The sequence below is a fragment of the Bombina bombina genome, chromosome 7, assembly GCF_027579735.1.
Source record: "Bombina bombina isolate aBomBom1 chromosome 7, aBomBom1.pri, whole genome shotgun sequence".
NCBI lineage: Eukaryota > Metazoa > Chordata > Amphibia > Anura > Bombinatoridae > Bombina > Bombina bombina.
The window spans coordinates 268,773,381-268,798,262 of record NC_069505.1 but is presented as its reverse complement, the minus strand read 5'-3'; the positions used below and the strand labels follow the sequence as shown (position 1 = coordinate 268,798,262).

The 24,882-nt window shown below is 36.5% G+C and overlaps 1 protein-coding gene across 2 annotated transcripts in view; it reads right to left on the bottom strand.

Annotated features, from left to right (window-relative positions):
• Window positions 1–24,882, bottom strand: part of CHDH (choline dehydrogenase) — a 57,143-nt gene that overhangs the window by 7,328 nt on the left and 24,933 nt on the right. For both annotated transcript variants that reach the window (XM_053720745.1, XM_053720744.1), the window contains exons 6-7: window positions 13,464–13,606; window positions 3,254–3,356 (exon numbers count right to left, since the gene is read on the bottom strand). In XM_053720745.1, coding sequence (XP_053576720.1) covers window positions 3,254–3,356; window positions 13,464–13,606 — 246 coding nt within the window. The remainder of the gene's footprint in view (window positions 1–3,253; window positions 3,357–13,463; window positions 13,607–24,882) is intronic.

Below are 24,882 nucleotides of genomic sequence, written 5' to 3'. Positions count from 1 at the left end.
TGGCAAGCAGGACACAATATTCAAGATACCAATGGCAAGCGGGACCCAATAAGTCAGGGGGACACAGTATGCAAGTTACAAATGGCAAGCAGGACACAATATTCAAGATACCAATGGCAAGCAGGACACAATAATAGTCAGGGGGCACAGTATGCAAGTTACAAATGGTAAGCAGGACACAATATTGAGGATGCCAATGGTCAGAGGAACACATTATGCAAGTTACAAATTGCAAGCAGGATACAATATTGAGGATACCAATGGTCAGAGGAACACAGTATGCAAGTTACAAATGGCAAGCAGGACACTATATTGAAGATACCAATGGTCAGGGGAACACAGTATGCAAGTTACAAATGGCAAGCAGGACACTATATTGAAGATACCAATGATCAGGGGACACAGTATGCAAGTTACAAATGGCAACTAGGACACTATATTGAAGATACCAATGGTCAGGGGAACACAGTATGCAAGTTACAAATGGTAAGCAGGACACAATATTGAGGATACCAATGGTCAGAGGAACACAGTATGCAAGTTACAAATGGCAAGCAGGACACAATATTGAAGATACCAATGGTCAGGGGAACACAGTATGCAAGTTACAAATGGCAAGCAGGACACAATATTCAAGATACCAATGGCAAGCAGGACACAGTAATAGTCAGGGGGAAACAGTATGCAAGTATGGCAAGCAGGACACAATATTGAGGATAACAATGGTCAGAGGAACAAAGTATGCAAGTTACAAATGGCAAGCAGGACACTATACTGAAGATACCAATGGTCAGAGGAACACAGTATGCAAGTTACAAATGGCAAGCAGGACACTATACTGAAGATACCAATGGTCAGAGGAACCCAGTATGCAAGTTACAAATGGCAAGCAGGACACTATATTGAAGATACCAATGGTCAGGGGAACACAGTATGCAAGTTACAAATGGCAAGCAGGACACTATATTGAAGATACCAATGGTCAGAGGAACACAGTATGCAAGTTACAAATGGCAAGCAGGACACTATATTGAAGATACCAATGGTCAGGGGAACACACTATGCAAGTTACAAATGGCAAGCAGGACACAATATTCAAGATACCAATGGTCAGGGGAACACAGTATGCAAGTTACAAATGACAAGCAGGACACAATATTGAGGATACCAATGGTCAGGGGAACACAGTATGCAAGTTACAAATGGCAAGCAGGACACAATATTCAAGATACCAATGGCAAGCAGGACACAATAATAGTCAGGGGGAAACAGTATGCAAGTATGGCAAGCAGGACACAATATTGAGGATAACAATGGTCAGAGGAACAAAGTATGCAAGTTACAAATGGCAAGCAGGACACTATACTGAAGATACCAATGGTCAGAGGAACACAGTATGCAAGTTACAAATGTCAAGCAGGACACTATATTGAAGATACCAATGGTCAGGGGAACACAGTATGCAAGTTACAAATGGCAAGCAGGACACTATATTGAAGATACCAATGGTCAGGGGAACACAGTATGCAAGTTAAAAATGGCAAGCAGGACACTATATTGAAGATACCAATGGTCAGAGGAACACAGTATGCAAGCTACAAATGGCAAGCAGGACACTATATTGAAGATACCAATGGTCAGAGGAACACAGTATGCAAGTTACAATTGGCAAGCAGGACACTATATTGAAGATACCAATGGTCAGAGGAACACAGTATGCAAGTTACAATTGGCAAGCAGGACACTAAATTGAAGATACCAATGGTCAGGGGAACACAGTATGCAAATGGAATGATACTTATGGCTGATCAGGCACAATATGCAAGATACTAACAGCTATAGCATGGCACAATATGCAGGAAATGACCACAAAGACTCAGTATGTAGGAAATGGCCAGTATAACCCAGCACGAAAGGTAAACAAGAAGTTGCATGCGTTACAAGTGTGTAGCTGTAAAACACTTGTGTTGTCCTTAAACAGCACAAGGTGCATCCCGGAGCCAACTGGTGAGATTTCAACATCCATTATATTGTGCTTATGTATGCACAGCTGCTGACTATGCCAGATTCTATTATAGACAGGGAATGTAAGTTAACTTTACCTTATGAGGACTGTCAGGCTGTCATCCAGAATAATAAAAATGTATTGCACCGTCACAATTTTGCAAGTTTATTTAATGCAGTTGCATCTTGTACCAATAAAGAAGTCTGTACATCATATTCTTCCTTATGCTGGTGTGTGTGGAAGAGGGGACAGTTCTATTCAAACACGTCGGTCATGTCCACCAGCTAATGTATCAGGTGCGCTGCGGTTTAATCACATTAGTGATGGTGTAGGAAGTACACCCTGCCCTACCATGGAGTGATAACATTGACAAGGTCAAAGAGATACTTTTGCATATACTTATTCTCTTGGGGTCAAGTTGGTGTTGATTAGGACTTGGTCCAGCCCTACACGCCCCAAAAGCGGATAGGTCATGAAACTTAAAGGGACAGTAAAGTCAAAATTAAACTTTCATGATTCAGATAGATCATACCATTTTAAACAACTTTTCAATTTACTTCTGTTATCAAAATTGCTTTGTTCTCTTGGTATCTTTTATTGAAGAGTAAAACTAGATAGACTCATAAGAGCTCAGGAGTGTGCACGTGTCTATAGTACTCTATGGCGACAGCATTTTGCAACATTGAATAACAAAGCTACAAATAATGTTGCAAAATAGATTACTAAAGACACATGCACACTCCTGAGCGCTTATGAGCCTATCTAATTTTACTCTTCAATAAAAGTTGCCAAGAGAACAAAACACATTTGATAACCAAAGTAAATTGAAAAGTTGTTTAAAATTGAATGCTCTATCTGAATCATGAAAGTTTAATTTTGACTTTACTTTCCATTTAAAGGGACATTGACCCCCTTGTAATTACAAGACATTTCTGTTGTGTTGCTATAGAATAAAATATCAGCCAAGTTTAAATGTTTTAAAAACACATTAAAATCCTTTTTACTGCAATTATTTTTAATAGATAAATTCCTCCCACCATTTGCCTTATTTGGAGGAGCCAATCCGGGCTTTAGCCCACAGACAACAAGGCTAATCACTGCATAATGTTAGTATAGAATACCTTGTTTTGTAACTGCATTGTTTGTACAATTGTTTTGTAATTATCTTGTTTGTACAATTGTTTTGTAATTGTAAGGATTATGGTAAATTCCATTCCCAATAGTGATATAGTGAATGCATCAACCCACCTGTAGAGAGATAGTTAGGGTTAATGATAAGAGGCTCTCTGGGATCTGTACTATTCAATTTCAGCCAACCCACACTGGTACCTCTCATAGTTCCAACGTGAACCTATAAGTAGACAACACAAATTAGCCGCCTACCGGAATATGGAAGACAAAGCAAGAAAGCTTCATATATTTACTCTCAAAGCAAAATAGAACAGTAGCTAGCTATGTATGTTAGTGAGTCTTGTGTGTATGTGTGAGCGTATGCATGTGTGGGTGTGTGTATATGTTTGTATGTGTGTGTGCACATGTGCATGTGTCTGTATGTGCGTATGCATATGTGTATGTGCATGTGTGCATATGTATGTGCGTGTGTATGTATTTGTATTTGTATGTGTGTGTGTGAGCGTATGCATGTGTGTGTGAGCGTATGCATATGTGTGTGCGTATGTGTGTGCATATGTATGTGTGTGCATATGTATGTGTGTGCATATGTATGTGTGTGTATGTGCATATGTGTATATGCATATGTATGTGTGTGTGTGTGCACATGTGCATGTGTCTGTGCATATGTGTATGTGCATGTGTGTATATATTTATATATATACGTATGTGTGTATGCATGTCTGTGTATGTGCATATGTGTGTATATATGTGCATGTGTATGTATGTGTGTGTATGTATTTGTGTATGTGCACATGTGCATGTGTCTGTGCGTGTGCATATGTGTATGTGCATGTGTGTATATATTTATATATACAGTATACGTATGTGTGTATGCATGTCTGTGTATGTGCATATGTGTGTATATATCTGCGTGTGTATGTATTTGTATGTGTGTCTGTGTGTGCCAATGTGCATATGTGTGTGCATTTGTGTGTATATGCGTATGTGTGTGTATGTGTGTCTGTGTGTGAATGTGTGTGTGTGTCTGTGTGTGTGTGAATGTGTACGACTGTGCGTGTCTGTGTGTGTGAGTGAATGTGTGTGTGTGAATATGTGTGTGTCTGCGTGTGTGTGAATGTGTATGTGTGTGTGTGAATGTGTGTGTCTATGTGTATGTGTGTATGTGTGTGTGAATGTGTGTATGTGTGTGTGTGTCTGTGTGTGTGTGTGTATGTGCGTGTGTGAATGTGTGTGTGTCTGTGTGAATATGTGTGTGAATATGTGTGTGTGTCTGTGTGTGTGTGTGTGTGTGTGTATGTGTGTGTGAATGTGTGTGTGTGTGTGTGTGTGTATGTGTGTGTCTGCAGAGGCTTAGATACAAGAGGTAAAAAGCATATTATTATAACTGTGTTGGTTATGCAAAACTGGAGAATGGGTAATAAATGGATTATCTATCTTTTAAAACAAAAAATATTCTGGTGTTGACTGGTCCTTTAATATTATTAATTGATTATATTATCTTTTTAAGTACTCAGGAAAAGTGTCACTGGCATATAAAAAAAAGAAGAAATCAGTATGTTAAAGGGACAGGAAAGTCAAAATTAAACATTTATGGATTGGATAGAGCATGGTATTTTAAACAACTTTCCAATTTACTTATATTACTAATGTTGCTTAGTTCTCTTTATATCCTTTGTTAAAGAGTAACTATAGGTGAGCTCAGGAGCATGCACGTGACTTTAGCCATCTAGCATCATTGTTTTCAACAATGTTATACATAGTTACAAACACAGCTACCACATAATGCTACAAACACTCTATGACAACAGAGTTTGTAATAATATAACATTTTTGCAAACACTTGACTGATGGCTAAGGACACGTGCATGCTTCTGAGATCATTTAGGATAACTCTTTAACAAAGAATACCAGGAAAACAAATCAAAATTGATAATAGAAGTAAATTTGAACGTTGTTTAAAGTTGCATGCTCTATCTGAATCATTAAAGGGACACTGTACCCAAAATTTTTCCTTCGTGATTCAGATTGAGCATGAAATTTTAAGCAACTTTCTAATTTACTCCTATTATCAAATTTTCTTCATTCTCTTGGTATCTTTATTTGAAATGCAAGAATGTAAGTTTAGATGCCGGCCCATTTTTGGTGAACAACCTGGGTTGTCCTTGCTGATTGGTGGATAAATCCATCCACCAATAAAAAAGTGCTGTCCAGAGTACTGAAACCAAAAAAAAGCTTAGATGCCTTCTTTTTCAAATAATGATAGCAAGAGAACGAAGAAAAATTGATAATAGGAGTAAATTAGAAAGTTGCTTAAAATTGCATGCTCTTTCTGAATTACAAAAGAAAAAATTTGGGTACAGTGTCCCTTTAAGTTTAATTTTGACTTTACTGTCCCTTTAAATTAATTTGTAAAGTATGCAAAGAGTATCCTAGAACAAAAAATGTTAGAAACCATTTTTTCTAATGGTAAAAATTAGGGTTGCACCGATACCATTTTTTTAAGACCGAGTACAAGTACCGATACTTGTTTTCAAATACTCGCCGATACCAATTACCGATACTTTTTTTTTATGTCATGTGACAGTTTACCAAGCACAATATAGACTAATTATTTAAGATTCCTTCTTTACAATTATAAAGGACTGTAGCTCAAAAGACATTATGAAATAATAAAACAGGTTTTATTTGTCACAAAGTTCACAGAACATGTTTAGAAATAAAAATATTACAATAAAAACAATAACAATAAATAACAAATATAAAACTGCAACCAACCAAAAGTGCCATACAGTAAAAAATAGAACAGAATACTGTTTAATCATGGTGAACAACACTATGGGCTAGATTACATTTGACTGGTAAGCTTTACCAATGCTCTCATTACACGTCCTACTCCATTAAAGACTATGGAGTTGGAAATGTGAACAGAGCATTGGTAAAGCTTGCCAATCAAATGTAATCTAAATCTAGTCCTATAATTGCAGGATGAGTGCTCATTGGGATTAACTTAAGTTTTCCTATGAGTACTCTTCCTGCAATTATATAAGCTAAGATGTTCCTCAGAGTACAGTATGTTTTGAACATAATTGTGCAGGATGAGAACTAGCAGTATAAAAGGCAATCTAGCAATTAGAATATTTTTTCAAAAGTTAGTGGCAAGTTCTTTTTAAGGAACAGAACAGAAGCATCTCTGCATGTTCAGCTATATGTCTGTTTTTGCTATCTGTAAGGAGGTTCAATTTTCCACACCACTGCATGGGGCAGAAATATATTTTTGGGCCATTTTAGCCAGAGCTGGAAATCACAGTTTATTAACTGCCCAGTACTTCAGGGGTTTGTCTGAATGCAGTACAGTGATCTCTACTACAATAATACAAATAAGAGAAATTTGTATTGGCAGAACAGTAGTGAACAATTTTTAGTTTAGTCTCCACTCCAATGAAATGGGAACATGCAGTTTTAAAAAAACACCACAAGATAGCATATGGGTAGTAAGTGGAGGTATCGGTTTAAGTATCGGTGCATTTGCACGAGTACAAGTACTCATGCAAGTACTTGGTATCGGTGCAACCCTAGTAAAAATGAAAGAGTATTCTGTCTTGAACACAAAGAATCTGTTTATCCATCAATGTTAAAAGGACCTTATCATTAAACGATTGGACAATTTCCTAGGCTCAAAGAACACAATTTTGAAATGAGAGGAAATATAAATATGTGACAGTAACCATTAGGGAATACATAAAATAACATTTCAATTAGTGTGAACATCTGAACAGAAAGACAGTTTCTGCTAAGTGCTCCTACTAAGCTACTAAATATATGGGTACTGCTGTCCTGTATTTTTTAAATTATTTTGGAATAAAGTTTACGTTTTTATCTTTCAAGCAGTGGTGATCTTTTTTCCTTTTTTGCAACATCTGAACAGAAACAGGTGCACTGCATTCTGACAGTGAGACATTTTAATCACTTTTTTATTCTTTAATTTGAACAGTTGATTTAAATCAAACTTAATTTTATTCCTTCAGTGAAATGACACCTGACAACTACATGAGCCTTCAGTCTGTCACTCCCATCAATAAAATGAAATCTGTAAGCTTTGCTAAATTATCCCTAAGTATAGTATAGCAGACTTGCACAAGGAATTAATGTATTGCTGCTAATTCATGTGCTGATAATTACATTTGTGGAAGTCAATCTTTTGAAACATTATTTCAAGTAGAAACATAAAAAACATAATTTATGTAAGAACTTACCTGATAAATTAATTTCTTTCATATTAGCAAGAGTCCATACATTCCTACCAGGAGGGGCAAAGTTTCCCAAACCTCAAAATGCCTATAAATACACCCCTCACCACACCCACAAATCAGTTTAACGAATAGCCAAGAAGTGGGGCGATAAGAAAAAAGTGCGAAAGCATAAAAAATAAGGAATTGGAATAATTGTGCTTTATACAAAAAAATAATAACCACCACAAAAAAGGGTGGGCCTCATGGACTCTTGCTAATATGAAAGAAATTAATTTATTAGGTAAGTTCTTACATAAATTATGTTTTCTTTCATGTAATTAGCAAGAGTCCATGAGCTAGTGACGTATGGGATAATGAATACCCAAGATGTGGATCTTCCACGCAAGAGTCACTAGAGAGGGACGGATAAAATAAAGACAGCCAATTCCGCTGAAAAATAATCCACACCCCAAACAAAGTTTAAATCTTAAAATGAAAAAAACTGAAATTATAAGCAGAAGAATCAAACTGAAACAGCTGACTGAAGTACTTTTCTACCAAAGACTGCTTCAGAAGAAAAAAACACATCAAAATGGTAGAATTTAGTAAAAGTATGCAAAGAAGACCAGGTTGCTGCTTTGCAAATCTGATCAACCGAAGCTTCATTCCTAAATGCCCAGGAAGTAGAAACTGACCTAGTCGAATGAGCTGTAATCCTTTGAGGCGGAGTTCTACCCGACTCAACATAAGCATGATGAATCAAAGACTTTAACCAAGACGCCAAAGAAATGGCAGAGGCCTTCTGACCTTTCCTAGAACCAGAAAAGATAACAAATAGACTAGAAGTCTTTCTGAAATCTTTAGTAGCTTCAACATAATATTTCAAAGCTCTAACTACATCCAAAGAATGCAACGATCTTTCCTTAGAGTTCTTAGGATTAGGACACAATGAAGGAACCACAATTTCTCTACTAATGTTGTTAGAATTCACAACCTTAGGTAAAAATTTAAATGAAGTTCGCAAAACTGCCTTATCCTGATGAAAAATCAGAAAAGGAGACTCACAAGAAAGAGCAGATAATTCAGAAACTCTTCTAGCAGAAGAGATGGCCAAAAGAAACAAAACTTTCCAAGAAAGTAATTTAATATCCAGCGAATGCATAGGTTCAAACGGAGGAGCTTGAAGAGCCCCCAGAACCAAATTCAAACTCCAAGGAGGAGAAATTGACTTAATGACAGGTTTTATACGAACCAAAGCCTGTACAAAACAATCTGAAGAAATACCTCTGGGTGAAGAGATCATTCGCCCGGGTGTAATGTTTGGCGACTGAGATAATCCGCTTCCCAATTGTCTATACCTGGGATGTGAACCGCAGAAATTTGACAGGAGCTGGATTCCGCCCATACAGGTATTCGAGATACTTCTTTCATAGCCAGAAGACTGTGAGTCCCTCCTTGATGATTGACATATGCCACGGTTGTGACATTGTCCGTCTGAAATCAAATGAACGACTCTCTCTTTAGAAGAGGCCACGACTGAAGAGCTCTGAAAATCGCACAGAGTTCCAAAATGTTGATTGGTAATCTCGCCTCCTGAGATTCCCAAACCCCCTGCACTGTCAGAGACCCCCATACCGCTCCCCAAACTGTCAGACTTGCATCTGTTGAGATCACAGTCCAGGTCGGAAGAACAAAAGAAGCCCCTTGAACTAAACGATGGTGGTCTGTCAACCACGTCAGAGAGTGTCGTACATTCAGTTTTAAATATATTAATTGTGATATCTTTGTATAATCCCTGCACCACTGGTTCAGCATACAGAGCTGAAGAGGTCGCATGTGAAAACGAGCAAAGGGGATCGCGTCCGATGCAGCAGTCATAAGACCTAGAATTTCCATGCATAAGGCTACCGAAGGGAATGATTGAGACTGAAGGTTTCGACAAGCTGAAACCAATTTCAGACGTCTCTTGTCTGTTAACGACAGAGTCATGGACACTGAATCTATCTGGAAACCTAAAAAGGTTATTCTTGTCTGAGGAATCAACAAACTCTTTGGTAAATTGATCCTCCAACCATGTTCTCGAAGAAACGATACAAGTCGATTCGTATGAGATTCTGCTAAATGTGAAGACTGAGCAAGTACCAAGATATCGTCCAAATAAGGAAATACCACAATACCCTGTTCTCTGATTACAGATAGTAGGGCACCGAGAACCTTTGTAAAAATCCTTGGAGCTGTTGCTAGGCCAAACGGCAGAGCCACAAACTGGTAATGCTTGTCTAGAAAAGAGAATCTCAGAAACTGATAGTGATCTGGATTAATCGGAATATGCAGATATGCATCTTGTAAATCTATTGTGGACATATAATGCCCTTGCTGAACAAAAGGCAGAATAGTCCTTATAGTTACCATTTTGAATGTTGGTATTCTTACATAACGATTCAATATTTTCAAATCCAGAACTGGTCTGAAGGAATCCTCCTTCTTTGGTACAATGAATAGATTTGAGTAAAACCCCAGACCCTGTTCCAGAACTGGAACAATTACTCCAGCCAACTCTAGATCTGAAACACATTTCAGAAACGCTTGAGCCTTCACTGGATTTATTGGAACACGAGAAAGAAAAAATCTTCTTGCAGGAGGACTTATCTTGAAGCCTATTCTGTACCCCTGTGAAACAATGTTCTGAATCCAAAGATTGTGAATCGAATTGATCCAAATTTCTTTGAAAAATCGTAATCTGCCCCCTACCAGCTGAGCTGGAATGAGGGCCGCACCTTCATGTGGACTTGGGAGCTGGCTTAGGCTTTCTAAAAGGCTTGGATTTATTCCAGACTGGAGATGGTTTCCAAACTGATACCGTTCCTGTAGGGGAAGGATCAGGTTTTTGTTCCTTATTGAGACGAAAGGAACAAAAACGATTAGCAGCCCTATATTTACCTTTAGATTTTTTATCTTGTGGTAAAAAAGTTCCTTTCCCCCCAGTAACAGTTGAAATAATAGAATCCAACTGTGAACCAAACAATTTATTCCCTTGGAAAGAAAGGGAAAGCAAAGTTGACTTAGAAGACATATCAGCATTCCAAGTTTTAAGCCATAAAGCTCTTCTAGCTAAAATAGCTAAAGACATATACCTGACATCAACCCTAATAATATCAAAGATGGCATCACAAATAAAGTTATTAGCATGTTGAAGAAGATTAACAAAGCTATGAGTATTATGATCTGTTACTTGTTCCAACCAGAAAGTTGAAGCTGCAGCAACATCTGCCAAAGATATAGCAGTCCTAAGAAGATTACCTGAACATAAGTAAGCTTTTCAATTTTCCTATCTAAAGGATCCTTAAAGGAAGTACTATCTGCCGTAGGAATAGTAGTAAGTTTAGCAAGAGTAGAGATAGCCCCATCAACTTTAGGGATTTTGTCCCAAAACTCTAATCTGTCAGATGGCACAAGATACAACTTCATAAACCTTTTAGAAGGAGTAAAAGAATTACCCAGATTATTCCATTCCCTGGAAATCACTTCAGAAATATCATCAGGGAAAAACTTCCGGAATAACTACAGGAGGTTTAAAAACCGTATTTAAACGTTTAGATTTAGTATCAAGAGGACCAGATTCCTCTATTTCTAATGCAATTAAGACTTCTTTAAGTAAAGAACAAATAAATTCCATTTTAAATAAATATGAAGATTTATCAGTATCAATCTCTGAAATAGAATCCTCTGAACCAGAAAAATCATTATCAGAAACAGAATCAGAATGATGATGTTCATTTAAAAATTCATCTGGAAAATGAGAAGTTTTAAAAGACTTTTTACGTTTACTGTAAGGAGGAATAACAGACATAGCCTTCCTAATAGATTTAGAAACAAAATCTCTTATGTTAACAGGAACACCCTGAGTATTAGATGTTGATGGAACAGCAACAGGTAATGGAACATTACTAAAGGAAATATTATCTGCATTAGAAAGTTTGTCATGACATTCATCACAAACAACAGCCGGAGGAACAGATACCACAAGTTTACAACAAATACACTTAACTTTGGTAGATCCAGCATCAGGCAGCGATATTCCAGAAGTAGCTTCTGATTCAGGGTCAATCTGAGACATCTTGCAATATGTAATAGAAAAAACAACATATAAAGCAAAATTGATCAAATTCCTTAAATGACAGTTTCAGGAATGGGAAAAATGCCAACGAACAAGCTTCTAGCAACCAGAAGTAAATAAACAATGAGACTTAAATAATGTGGAGACAATAATGACGCTCATATCCGGTCACATCCGGTGACGCCGACATTTTTGGCGCAAAAACGTCAAAAAAAATTAGGCAACTTCCGGCGACAAGTATGACGCCGGAAATGACAAAGAAAATTTTTGCGCCAAAAAAGTCTGCGCCAAGAATGACGCAATAAAATGAAGCATTTTCAGCCCCCACGAGCCTAACAGCCCACAGGAAAAAAAGTCAAATTTTTAAGGTAAGAAAAATTGATTATTCATATGCATTATCCCAAATAATGAAACTGACTGTCTGAAATAAGGAATATCGAACATCCTGAATCAAGGCAAATAAATGTTTAAACACATATATTTAGAACTTTTATATAAAAGTGCCCAACCATAGCTTAGAGTGTCACCAAAAATAAGACTTACTTACCCCAGGACACTCATCTACATGTAGTAGAAAGCCAAACCAGTACTGAAATGAGAATCAGTAGAGGTAATGGTATATATAAGAGTATATCGTCGATCTGAAAAGGGAGGTAAGAGATGAATCTCTACGACCGATAACAGAGAACCTATGAAATAGACCCCGTAGAAGGAGATAATTGAATTCAAATAGGCAATACTCTCTTCACATCCCTCTGACATTCACTGCACACTGAGAGGAAAACCGGGCTCCAGCCTGCTGCGAAGCGCATATCAACGAAGAATCTAGCACAAACTTACTTCACCACCTCCACGGGAGGCAAAGTTTGTAAAACTGATTTGTGGGTGTGGTGAGTGGTGTATTTATAGGCATTTTGAGGTTTGGGAAACTTTGCCCCTCCTGGTAGGAATGTATATCCCATACGTCACTAGCTCATGGACTCTTGCTAATTACATGAAAGAAAGAATAATAATTTTTATATATTTATATATATACTGTATATCCGATGTTAAATACCAGCACTCACTGTTGCAAATGTACAAAATCAGAGTGCTGCCCAGAATTATGAAGAAATAAATATCCAAAGAGAGCACTCGCCATGAAAACAAACGTGTTTAATAAGAGAGTTAACGTTTTTGGGGAAAAACCCCCATCCTCAGACTCCTGTGAAAAAACAACAAGTGTTTTTTCACAGGAGTCTGAGAACAGGGGTTGTTCTCCGAAAACGTTAACTCTCTTATTAAACACGTTTGTTTTCACGGCGAGTGCTCTCTTTGGATATTTATATATATATATGTTGCTGGTAAAGTCAGATATTGGGTAATCCTAGGACATTACCCAAGTGACTGATCATAAATCACCTCAGAGTGCGGAGTCACTGCATCAAACATATATAGCATGCACTGTAATTCCCCCATATTCACTATCTTTTTTGCCTCCGCCTGGGAAGTTTCAAGGGGAGATGCCAGAGGATCCTTGAACCCCCCAGGCGGAGGCAAAAGAAAAAGTGTAGATGGGGGAATTACAGTACATCGGACTTTACCCACAGCCGCTTGGGTAATGTTTGTTTTACCCGGGTAATCCTAGGATTACCCGGGTAATCCAAGGATTACCTGGATTTCTTACTTTACCCATAACATAAATATTAAATAAGGGCTAAACTATGGCTTTATTCATTTCTCCAGAATAGGTTTGCGCAATTTTTTGCTTTTGGCTAAGTGATCATGTCATTTTTCAGTTCCAAACCATGGAGCAATCCAGCTGCTATCTGTGTGTCACACAGAGATTGGCTAGTAAGGGCCCCCGAAGGTTCATGGTCACATGTGTCATGATGCATGCTTGTCATCTCGATATTAATGGTTCAGATCCTTTTTATCATTTTATTTTCAACTCTCTTAAAGACTAAAATAAGATACTTACTGATCATGAATCTCTCACCTGATAGGCTTCCAACATTGGATTAACTCGTCCATGGTCAATTACTTGAGAGGGTAGAAAATGAAACTGAATATCAGGGTGCTCGACTCCTGGAGCACTACGTATAAATCCCCCAGATTCCAAATGTGTTGTAGCACAATCGCCTATCAACCACAAGAAAATATACATTAAGCGTTGCTTGCTCTTAGGTAAATATGATGCTTTATTACATTGTACAAAAGAAAACCACCAGGGAAGTCCAAAAATATGACATAGAAATAAAAAAACAGCTCATTTGGTATAACTGTAACAATATCTAATGATACTTTATTGTAAATAAACTCACAGCTTTTCAGATGTGTATGTGCTTATCAATAAAGACTGAAGATCTCAGCATTCTCCAAGGAAGCCATCCAACTCAAAACAAAAAAACTCAAATAAATGTCAAATGTAAAGTATCAAAGTATACTTATGTTCTATTTAAAAAATAACGCACAATTTTATGTGTATCTAAAGAAGGTTCCAAACTAACGTCTGATGTCCGAGAAGAAGATGTCTGAAACACTGAAATGTGTTCATCAAATATATTGAAACTTTTTAACTACTTATTAATTTCTATTTTGTTTTGAAGAGAACTGAAGTATGAGTATTTTAATACTTAATTTGATACATAATATCATGTTTTCTTTGCTGAATCTTGGGTTGGTGAATCTTTGTTTTTTGAATCTTTGTTTAGATTGGAAATAGTACCTTGCATACAGTTCCCATTTGTTCTTTTCTCCGAATGCAAGCCTTTATTTCCAAATATTACATGATACCTCGGTTGACATATATATATTTTATGCTCCATTGTAACAGAAATTATATGTTACCTGGGCTCTAGTCTTAGTTAACATATATATATATATATATATATATATATATATATATATATATATATATATATATATATTCATCATTGGATGAATGGTTAAGGAAGAAATCCTGGTGAATACTAGCTAGAATATTAGCAAGATACATACAATAGAATATCTGTATAACTGAATATCTGTATAACAGAATATTACCCTAAATATAGACAAAATAAAATGAATAATATGCTACAAAACATAAAAAAAATTATTATGATATAAAAAATACAAACAAATTCTCCCAATGTTTGAAGCAAGAAATACATTAATTAGTATTATGAGTTTCCTAAATTACCACCAGACTAAAGACAATTGAGTTAAAAATGTTTTTCAAAACTGCCAGGTGACAAACTTTAGGTGCAATGTATCCGCCCCCAATACCCAAAGGGTGGAAAAGGTTCAGAAGAATTAGCCTTGAGTCTAGCTGGAACTATTAATGTTTTAGAGTAATACATCTGATTCTTGATGATACATTGCACAACTAAAGTTGAAATCTAGTATTTGCAGATAAAAGACCTTTACAGTGTCCTTGAGCAACAATATTTTGCTCTGTTTAACACTGAAGAATTGCATAATCAACATGCGCATAAACAAAGCAATAACACTTACTCTGAGTTTCAAATAAGCAGTAGATTTTTTTTCTGACAAATATTCTTTTCTCCTTTTGCCTGTTCCCTGTATCACGTGACAGTCATCATCCAATCACAGAAAGTTTCTAAAAACTGCATGCTCTTTCTGAATCATGAAAGTTAATTTTGACTTTAGAGTCCCTTTAACATTAAAACAAAGCTATAATACCACAACCAATCAGTTTTTTCCTGACTGGATAGGTAAGAGTATATCTTCTGATGTATGAAAAGCTACAACCACCTTGGGTAAAAATCCTGTAACTCTACGTTGCCCGGTACACCCCTATGTTGTTAAAGAGGACATAGTAAGAATGTTTTGGGGGGTTTTTACATTTCAAAAGAGCTTTATTGAAGATCATATAAACAATACAAACTGTTCAACGCATTCAAGATTACATGTGATTTACAAGGTGTCGGCACTCTGTGCCTTATACAATACGTTTTTCATTGAATGCACAGAGTGTCTATGCTTGGTTATTTCAATTAGATATCTAAAGTAAAAACAGATTCAATGCGGTTCTTAATTCAATAGAAAGTAGAATGAACCTCATAAACCATTGTGTATTCCTCTGAAAGAGCTAGGAAACTGAGTTTCTACTCTGATAGTTTGGTTGGTTGGTTCCTCTGACACCACTCAACCTAAGTGTGTTTTGCACTCATTCCATTGTGTTAGCATAATTTTGGGTATGTCTGCTGTCCCTTGCTGTATGTGGTGAAATCTTTCAAGATGTATTAGTATGTCCACTTGACGTTGCTATTCCCCTACTGTTGGCATAATTATGGTCTTTGGGATTAGCATCTTGGCACTATTTAACGTAATTAACCTTAAGTTTGGGTAGTGATAGAAATATGAGAGTCTTGGGGCTATTTTGTAGTGGTTTCCCTGTTACTGTTTCAATGTGATCCAGGATTTTCATCCAGTATGTGTCTAAACCAGGACAATCCCACCAGATATGTGTGAGAGTCCCTTTGCCCCCACAGTTTCTCCAGCACTTATCGGAGGCTGTTTTATATATGTGTTTTAGCCTGCTAGGAGTGAGATACCACTTGGATAAAAACTTATAGCTAGATTCCTGTACCCTAGTTGAGACTGATGATTGTTTTGTTATCTGGAATGCAAACTGTCATTCTTGAAAGTCTATATCAATTTGTAGTTCCTTTTCCCATGCTTTGGTGTACGAAGGAAGTAAACATGTATCCTCAGCTAATAACAATCTGTAAAAGAGTGATATTGCATGTGCTGTTGGTTTTTCACGTAGGTATACACTTTCAAAAGGAGTCAGGTGTCTTGTAAAGATGTTTATATTTATGCGTCCCTAAAAAATGGTTGAGTCGGGAGTGGGAAACCCAATTCATGTTGATTTCAGGTATATTATCATTAATATATTGATTTAAAGGGATGGTCAACACCAGAATTTTTGTTGTTTAAAAAGATAGATAATCCCTTTATTACCCATTCCCCAGTTTTGCAAAACCAACACAGTTATATTAATACACTTTTTACTTCTGTGACTAACTTGTATCTAAGCATCTTCTGACCACCCCATATCACATGAATTTTTGTTATTATCTATTGACTTTCATTTTAGCCAATTAGTGCAGTGTCTGCCACTAGCCACGGGTGTGATCACAATGCTGTCTATATGGTCTACATGAGCTTGCTCTCCCCTGCTGTGAAAAGTAAATAAAATAGAGGCGGCCTTCAAGGGCTTAGAAATTATCATATGTGCCTCCCTAGGTTTGCTTTCAACTAGGATACCAAGAGAACACAGCAAAATTGTTGATAAAAGTAAATTGGAAAGTTGTCTAAAATTACATGTCCTATTTGAAAAATGAAAGTTTTTTTTTGGACTTGACTGTCCCTATCTATGCCTATCAAAGCTGATATTGTCCATTCCCTTAGAGGTGTTTTTTTTATATGTTCTATTCTCTTTACGGTTCCAGGGGACTGCAGGATTTTTGCAAGTGGGTGTCAATGATGAGAACCGTGAGGATATGTTTATGGAGCAAAGTAAGAATGTTTAACTAAAAGTGCTTGGAATTCTTAGACTCTTTGTGCCAAGGCGATAGGTTCCAAAATATGGTGTTCAGCATTAAAAACTTCAGGGAGACCCAATGCTAATTTTCAAAAGGTGCTTCTAGTACCAAGGCGAATCATAGATGAAGTAATAGATCTTTTTAAAACATGGATAGAAGTCAATGCTTGAAAACTAAATCACTAAAGGATCCTGTACTTCTATTACTAATATTACTAATCTTATATAGTGATCTATAGTATTAGATGTTTTCCTTGTATGGTCTGAATTACTTCAGGAGAGATTTTTAACATATGCAATCTTAAAGGGACAGTCAAGTCCAAAAAAAACTTTCATGTTTCAAATAGGGCATGTAATTTTAAACATCTTTCCAATTTACTTTTATCACCAATTTTGCTTTGTTCTTTTGGTATTCTTAGTTGAAAGCTAGACCTAGGAAGGCTCATATGATAATTTCTAAGCCCTTGAAGGCCGCCTCTAATCACATGCTTTTGTATTTACTTTTCACAGCAGGGGAGAGCTAGTTCAGGTAAACCCTATAGATAACATTGTGAGCACACCCGTGGATTGTGTCAGACACTGCACTAATTGGCTAAAATAAAAGTCAATAGATAATAAATAAAATGTCATGTGATCAGGGGGCTGTCAGAAGATGCTTAGATACAAGTTAATCACAGAGGTAAAAAGTGTATTATTATACCTGTGTTGGTTATGCAAAACTGGGGAATGGGTAATAAAGGGATTATCTATCTTTTAAAACAACAACAATTCTGGTGTTGACTGTCCCTTTAAGCATTCAGTAACATTCCAACCTAATTTTAAATGGATTAGGAGAAATGACCCTAATGAACACCTTGAAAGCTCCGAATCATCCAAGATTGTTAAATGTTTAATTCTAAGTTATGAGTACCACGACCGTCTTAGCTTATAAAAGAAAATATTGCAATGAAATTCACGTGCTGTCTTTTAATTTTGCACATAAGCTGAGGAATTATTGATTGTGATAATATAATAATAACAACAGTATAAATATATATATATATATATACATAAATCAGTATGAAAAACCTCAGCAAAAGCTTCACTCCCATTATCTGATGAAACGAGGACTGGCAGAAAAATCTGGGACAGAAAAAAAAATCTTGTTGCCAACTTGCCATCCTCTGATTTGAAACAGATTTTGTAGTTAAAGGGACATAAAACCCACATATTTTCTTTCATGATTCAGATAGAACATACAATATTAAACACATTTCCAGTTTACTTCTATTATTTAATTTGCTTCCTTCTCCTGTTATCCTTTGCTGAAAGGTTTATCTAGGTAAGCTCAGGAACAGCAAAGAACCTAGGTTCTAGCTGCTGATTGGCGGCTGCATATATATACCGATTATCATTGACTCACCCATGTCTTTAATTAGAAACCAGTAGTGCATTGCTGCTCCTTGAACAAATGATACCAAGAGAATGAAGCAAATTTGATAATAGAAGTAAACTAGAAAGTTGTTTAAAATTGTATGTTCTACCTAAATCGTGAAAGACATTTTTTGGGTTTCATGTCCCTTTAAGATATGATAGAAGATGAACTTCTGTTAAATTGCAAACTTGTTTCTCAGTCAAAGAGAAAACAATGGACTGACTTCTTTGATGACCACGTGACTTTTTGTTCTTCCTTCTCTAGAATGTACTACAACACTTCTGCGTACAAGTATCATAATTTAAAAATATTATACGAGCAATACTTTTAACTTTTTGTTTAACCAAGAAATTAGTGTGTTAATTAACATGAAAAATAACCAAATTTGTTAATATGCCCAGGCTGATGTTCTACATAGACATACCTTAAAGTATTTCTCAGAGCCTTTTTTGGGACAGGTAGGTGGAGCTGAAGCAGGAGGGTGGTGTTTAAACGAAGTTGGGTGGAGCCAGGCATGTAATGGGTGGGGCAAATACAGTTTCTGGAAACTGGAAATCTTTCCCTGATGGGGGGGGGGGGGGAGGAATCTGCAAGAGGGACAGCAAGCAGACCTCCCAATCCGTGATCAGGGCTAGACGGGGACCCAACATTGGCTTGGGAATTTTAAGGAAGAACAGCCCCGCCCACCATCTTTTGTTTAGCCATACTCCAAAACTGAAAAGTATAATATACTAATTACTAATGTCATTTACAAAAACATTTAAAGTCAGTAACACCCTTATGTCGCTGTATTTTGTTCATTAGATGTTATTCAATAGTATATTGAAATGTCATTAAAAAAATAGAAGCTATTGAAGTTCACATTTAAAAAAAGAATAATCGCTTATTGCTCTTCAGCCTGTGTAGTTAAAGTCTCACAAAATAACAGGCAGGTGGCAGGAATGACTCTAATCTGAATCACACAGCAAGACATTGAGAGACAGGACAGGGCTGGACTACATCAATCACAAATAATAATGCTGGTGAATGGGCAAGGCTAAATCAACCCACCCCCAACTGGCCCAAGCCCATTGGGGAATGCTCAGCCCAGGCCTTCCTATGATAATCCTGCATGATCTAGAACATTTGGGAGTAGGGTTGCCAGCTGTTCTTCACAAAATTACTGTTTGTGTAAAGAGTCTTTTCATATGCAGAGGAAGGGTCTGCTCTTTTTGCTATAGAACCACTTTCAGTGGGTGTTCCAGCTAACCTTTTTGAATGGTTTTATACTGGAATTTTAGATCAGCATCTGTACATATTATTCTTTATAGTAGTGTCTATTACATGCAGTTATATGAAAATTGGTTTATAGTGTCCCTTTAACACTCAGGGACATTTACTGGACAGCCTGCTAAAATACTGGACTGGTAGCAACCCTATTTGGGAGGTATTTATCAATTTAAAGCTAATGCAGTATGTTTCTGCAGTGTAAAGTAAAAAAAAATTAATTGAGAACTGAATATTCTAATGGAAATAAATAACTTCAAATTTGAAATTCTCTTGAAAACTTTAGTGAACCAATGAAATTTAATAGCCTAAAGCCGTTGTAATCAATATTGTGCTAGATTTGATGTGTTATTGAGGAGGCAATCTGTTTGTTGCATAGATTTCTAATGTTTCATAAGTGAAAGTGTAGTCACTCTTTTTAACAGAACAGCAAATAGCTTGATAAAGTGTTATAAAAACTGCATCATGTTTAGTCTGTATTCACTTTTACTGCTATAATAAAGCTTTATAATGAAGAAATAACCTCACAAGTCATAAAGAATAGATAATAGAATCCTGATATATTTTGTGGTAATGTCAATTAAAGGGACATTAAACCCTGTATGATTGTTACTGTAGAGTAGACAGTCATTTCTAACTGTCACTAACTGAACTCACTAGAGGAGAGAAGAGAAAAAGTTTTTAAAATGTGAGAAAATGTTAACAAATGGTAGTGCCCATTATTTTATGAAAACTAAAACTGGATATATCATTACATCTAGCATTTATTTAATGTCCATTTAAAGGGGCATTATACACAAGATGTTTCCTTTCATAAATGTTTTGTAGATGATCCATTTATATAGCCCACCTTGGGGTGTTTTTGTAACAATGTATAGTTTTTCTTATTTTAAAATAACATTGTGCTGATTTTAAGACTCCTAACCAAGCCCCAAATGTTTTAGATGTATACTGATGTATACAGACTTCAGACTGCTTCTGTTTGTATAATGAATCTAACATATCCAGGGGAGGGGGAGGGTCTGCTCTCTGCCCCTTTCGGTGGGTGTTCCAGACTAACCTCATCAACAGAACTGGGAGCTTCTAAGTAAGTTTTTAAAAGGTTTTATACTGGATTTTATATCATTAACTGTATATATTCTTCTTTATAGTAGTGTATTTTACATGCATTTATATGAAAATTGGTGTATGCTGTCCCTTTAATCTTGAGCAATTACAGCAATGCAGCTTCTTTTACCTGGGACACATTGTAGTTTTTAGATTTAGAATAGTTTGCTGAGAAAGTTTAGACCAAAAATGCACTGCCCCCCCCCCCCCAAAAAAAAAACCCCTCAAGATTGGCAAATAATATCTTCTTTTATGAGTGGGACATTTCCAATGAAATCCACTGAATTTTATAACTGAAGTCTGCAAAGTTCAAAATAAATTGTTGTTATGTCATTGGATGCAGGCTAATCAGCTGATCTAACAATAACCGGGAATTGCATGGTTATTTAGTTGTGTGATGGGGAAAACAAGAAGCCTATGTATTGGGTACTTGTAAAGTGTGGTTAATCACCAGTAAGGGTCTCAAGGCACTGCTCATTTTATCAACCTCAGAAGGATGAAAGGCCGAGTGGACCTCGCCAGGGATCGAACCTGCAACCCTTGGGTTGCTACAGAGCTCAGCCACAGTGCCTTAGCATGCTGAGCTATTTGTCCAGTACAAAATGTAAGAGTAATCTGTCCAGTACAAAATGTAAGAGTAATATAAAATATGTAAAATAGGAGAGAGTGAAGCCTGATAAATATTCAGATTTAAAGGGATAGAATGGTAAAAACTGAAATGTACATTAGTGCAAATGTTATTTTATTTTTCCAGTGGCATATGATGTAAGGGCCTATGCAACTTTAAGGTCAGAAAGCTGGTGGTGGTTTGTATTGTGTCATTGCAGACTTAATTTTTGTCATACAAGTCACTACTGAGACTCTGTGAGAAAGTACAGTGAATACTGAAGCACGGGCACTCACTGCATATGTGCGTATGTTGCTGAAAAACAGTTTTAAAGGGACAGTCAAGTCCAAAAAAAAGTTCATTATTCAAATAGGACATTTAATTTTAAACAACTTTCCAATTTGCTTTTATCATCAATTTTGCTTTGTTCTCTTGGTATTCTTAGTTGAAAGCTAAATCTAGGCTCATATGCTAATTTCTTAAACCTTGAAGGCCGCCTCTAATGTGAATGCGTTTTGACCACTAGAGGGTGTTAGTTCATCTGTTTAATATAGATAACATTGAGCTCACGCACGTGAATTTACCAAGGTGTGAGCACTGATTGGCTAAAATGCAAGTCTGTCCAAAGAACTGAAATAAGGAGGCAGTCTGCAGAGGCTTAGATACAAGGTAATCACAGAGGTAAAATGTGTATTAATATAACTGTGTTGGTTATGCAAAACTGGGGAATGGGTAATAAAGGGATTATTTTTCTTTTTAAACAACAAAAATTCTGGTGTTGACTGTCCCTTTAACTTTTACTAGAAGCTTTTTTTGCTAATGTAAGTAAATTGCAGTAATGATTCTATTTAAAACTGAAATACACCCATACACATTTTAGTTATGACCTTTCTATTCCTTTAAAGCTTTAATTTGAGTACCCTCGCACAGGCATTTATTAACCTTGGGAAACAATTAGTAATTTCCTTATTTTATAGAATTGCTGATTAACCAATTTAGCAATGAAGTCATTTAACTGAAAAAATAAAATACTTTTTCTGTTATTTAAGTAGTGAGACATTTATGAAATCAAAGAATATTGTCTACTTTTATGTAGCTTCTGTAACTCTCTAGAATGAGTTGCTACATTCCTTGATTAAAAAAGAAAATTACCGGTAACGCTAATTAGCAAAACAGCATAACTAATTTTGCAGCATAACTTTGACACTTCTATAAGACAAAAAAACAAAAACAAAAAAGAAACTAAACTAAAATTATGACTGCTTTAAAAATGATCATAAACTTATGGGAAATCCGAGAAGGTAAAGAAAAACAGCGGGGAAATAAATCAAAGCCAGACAGTTGAAGTGGAACTCAGGAACCTACCTCCTGGGGTTTCATGGACTCACAAAATGTCAGGTAAACATAGTTATGTTTTCTTTCTTAAGATGGTGAGAGTCCACAATCTATTATTTGCTGGGTTCAGTACGAAAGCAGTAAAGTCCATAAGACATCAAGACAGGTGGAGACTGTCTTGCACAGAGTGCCCTTAAAAAAAGGTTCCTGCCAAAACCTGACTCAGCCAAAGTGACAAAATCAAAATAAAGTCCTAGTTATGAACTGAAGACAAAATAGCCACCTTACTAATCTGTTTTATAGAAGCCTCATTATGAAAAGCCCAGAAAGTACTTAAAGGGATAGTCTACTTAAAAATGTTCATTGTTTAAATAGATAGATACTCCCTTTATTACCAATTCCCCAGTTTTGCACAACCAACACAGTTATATTAATACACTTTTTACCTCTGTGATTACCTTGTATCTAAGCCTCTGCAGACTGCCTCCTTTTCTCAGTGCCAATTAGTTAGTTAGTTCCTGTGTAACTCCATAGGAGTGAGCACAATGTTTTCTATGTGGCACACATGAACTAGCACTATCTGGCTTTGAAACGCTAATAAAATGCACAGAGATAAGAGGCAGCCTGCAGGGTTTTAGTGGTTTAGAGGTTATAAAGTATATTAATATAACAATGTTGGTTATGCAAAGCTGGGGAATGGGTAGAAAAGGCGTTATCTATTTTGTTTGAAACAATAAAAAAGTAGAGTGTCCCTTTAATGATCTAGTAGAATAATTCATAATTTGTTAAGAGGCAAAACTCTAACTGAGATTGAGTGGGAGGGTTTGCTGGGTGGGGAGGAGCAAAGTTATGGAATTGTTAGGGACAGTGCAGTTTTTAGGGGCTGACTAACCGAGCAACTGCCCAGGGAACTACCACCACACATAAACCTTAAACGGAGAGTAAACACCAAAAATGTTATTGTTTAAAAAGATAATCTCTTTATTTACCATTCCCCAGTTTTGCATAACCAACACTGTTATAGAAATATACTTTTTACCTCTATAATTACTTTGTATCTAAGCTTCTGCAGACTGCCTCCTTATCTCAAATCTTTTGACAGACTTGCATTTCAGGCAATTAGTGCTGACTCTTAAATAACTCCACAAACGTGAGCACAATGTTATTTATATGAAGCACATGAAATAACGCCCTCTAGCTCTGAAAAACTGTCATATGCATTCAGATAAGAGGCAGCCTTAAAGTGATTAGAAATTAGCATATGAGCCTACCTAGGTTTAGCTTTCAACTGAGAATACCAAGAGAACAAAACAAATTTGATGATAAAAGTCAATTGGAAAGTTGTTAAAAACTGTATGCCCTATCTGAATCATAATAGTTTAATTTGGACTTTACTGTCCTTTCCAACTGTCCATCACAGCATCTTTCCTCTGCAGGGGGTTAGGAACTACAGTTCACAGCATGCCACACAGTGCAGGCCTATTTTCAGGGGTAAACTGGCAGCTGCTTGGGACTTTAGGGTACCAGCACAGCCATCATTGTAAATGCCACTAGCCTTTGCTGATTTTGTAGACAGCAGCAATCAGAAATAAAGTTGCTAGGTGATTTGATGTAGAATTCAGCCAACAGTGCACGGTATTCCACTATTGCAGAAAGAAGGTGGGAGGGGCTTGAGGTAACGCTAATCCTGGAGCTGTATTGTGAGTAGGTCAATTTACAGACTATGTCTCCCTATGCACTTTCAATGTGTACTTTTTAATTGTTTTATATGGAAACCTATCAAACAATATATGTTTGGATAGTGGTTACAGAGGAACATACAGCTTAGCTCAAACACTCCCAAAATATAACCAGACAGATTTTTACCCCAGATCCCCAGAGGGAGCAATCCCAACACTTGAGTATTTATGCTGTATATTCGTTTATACAGTTGAATGGAAGTTACTTACTCATACAAATCAGTATAATCAAATGAACATGAACACTTGATCTGAGGGCCTTTTATGGAACATTCTTTGGGCTGGAGGTACATGGGCTTAAGGATACCCAGAGACTGCATGGAAATGTGGAATTTTATATGCTGGACACCCCATGTACTTTCATAACTCTGTCTTATGTCCACGTCTCCCTGTATC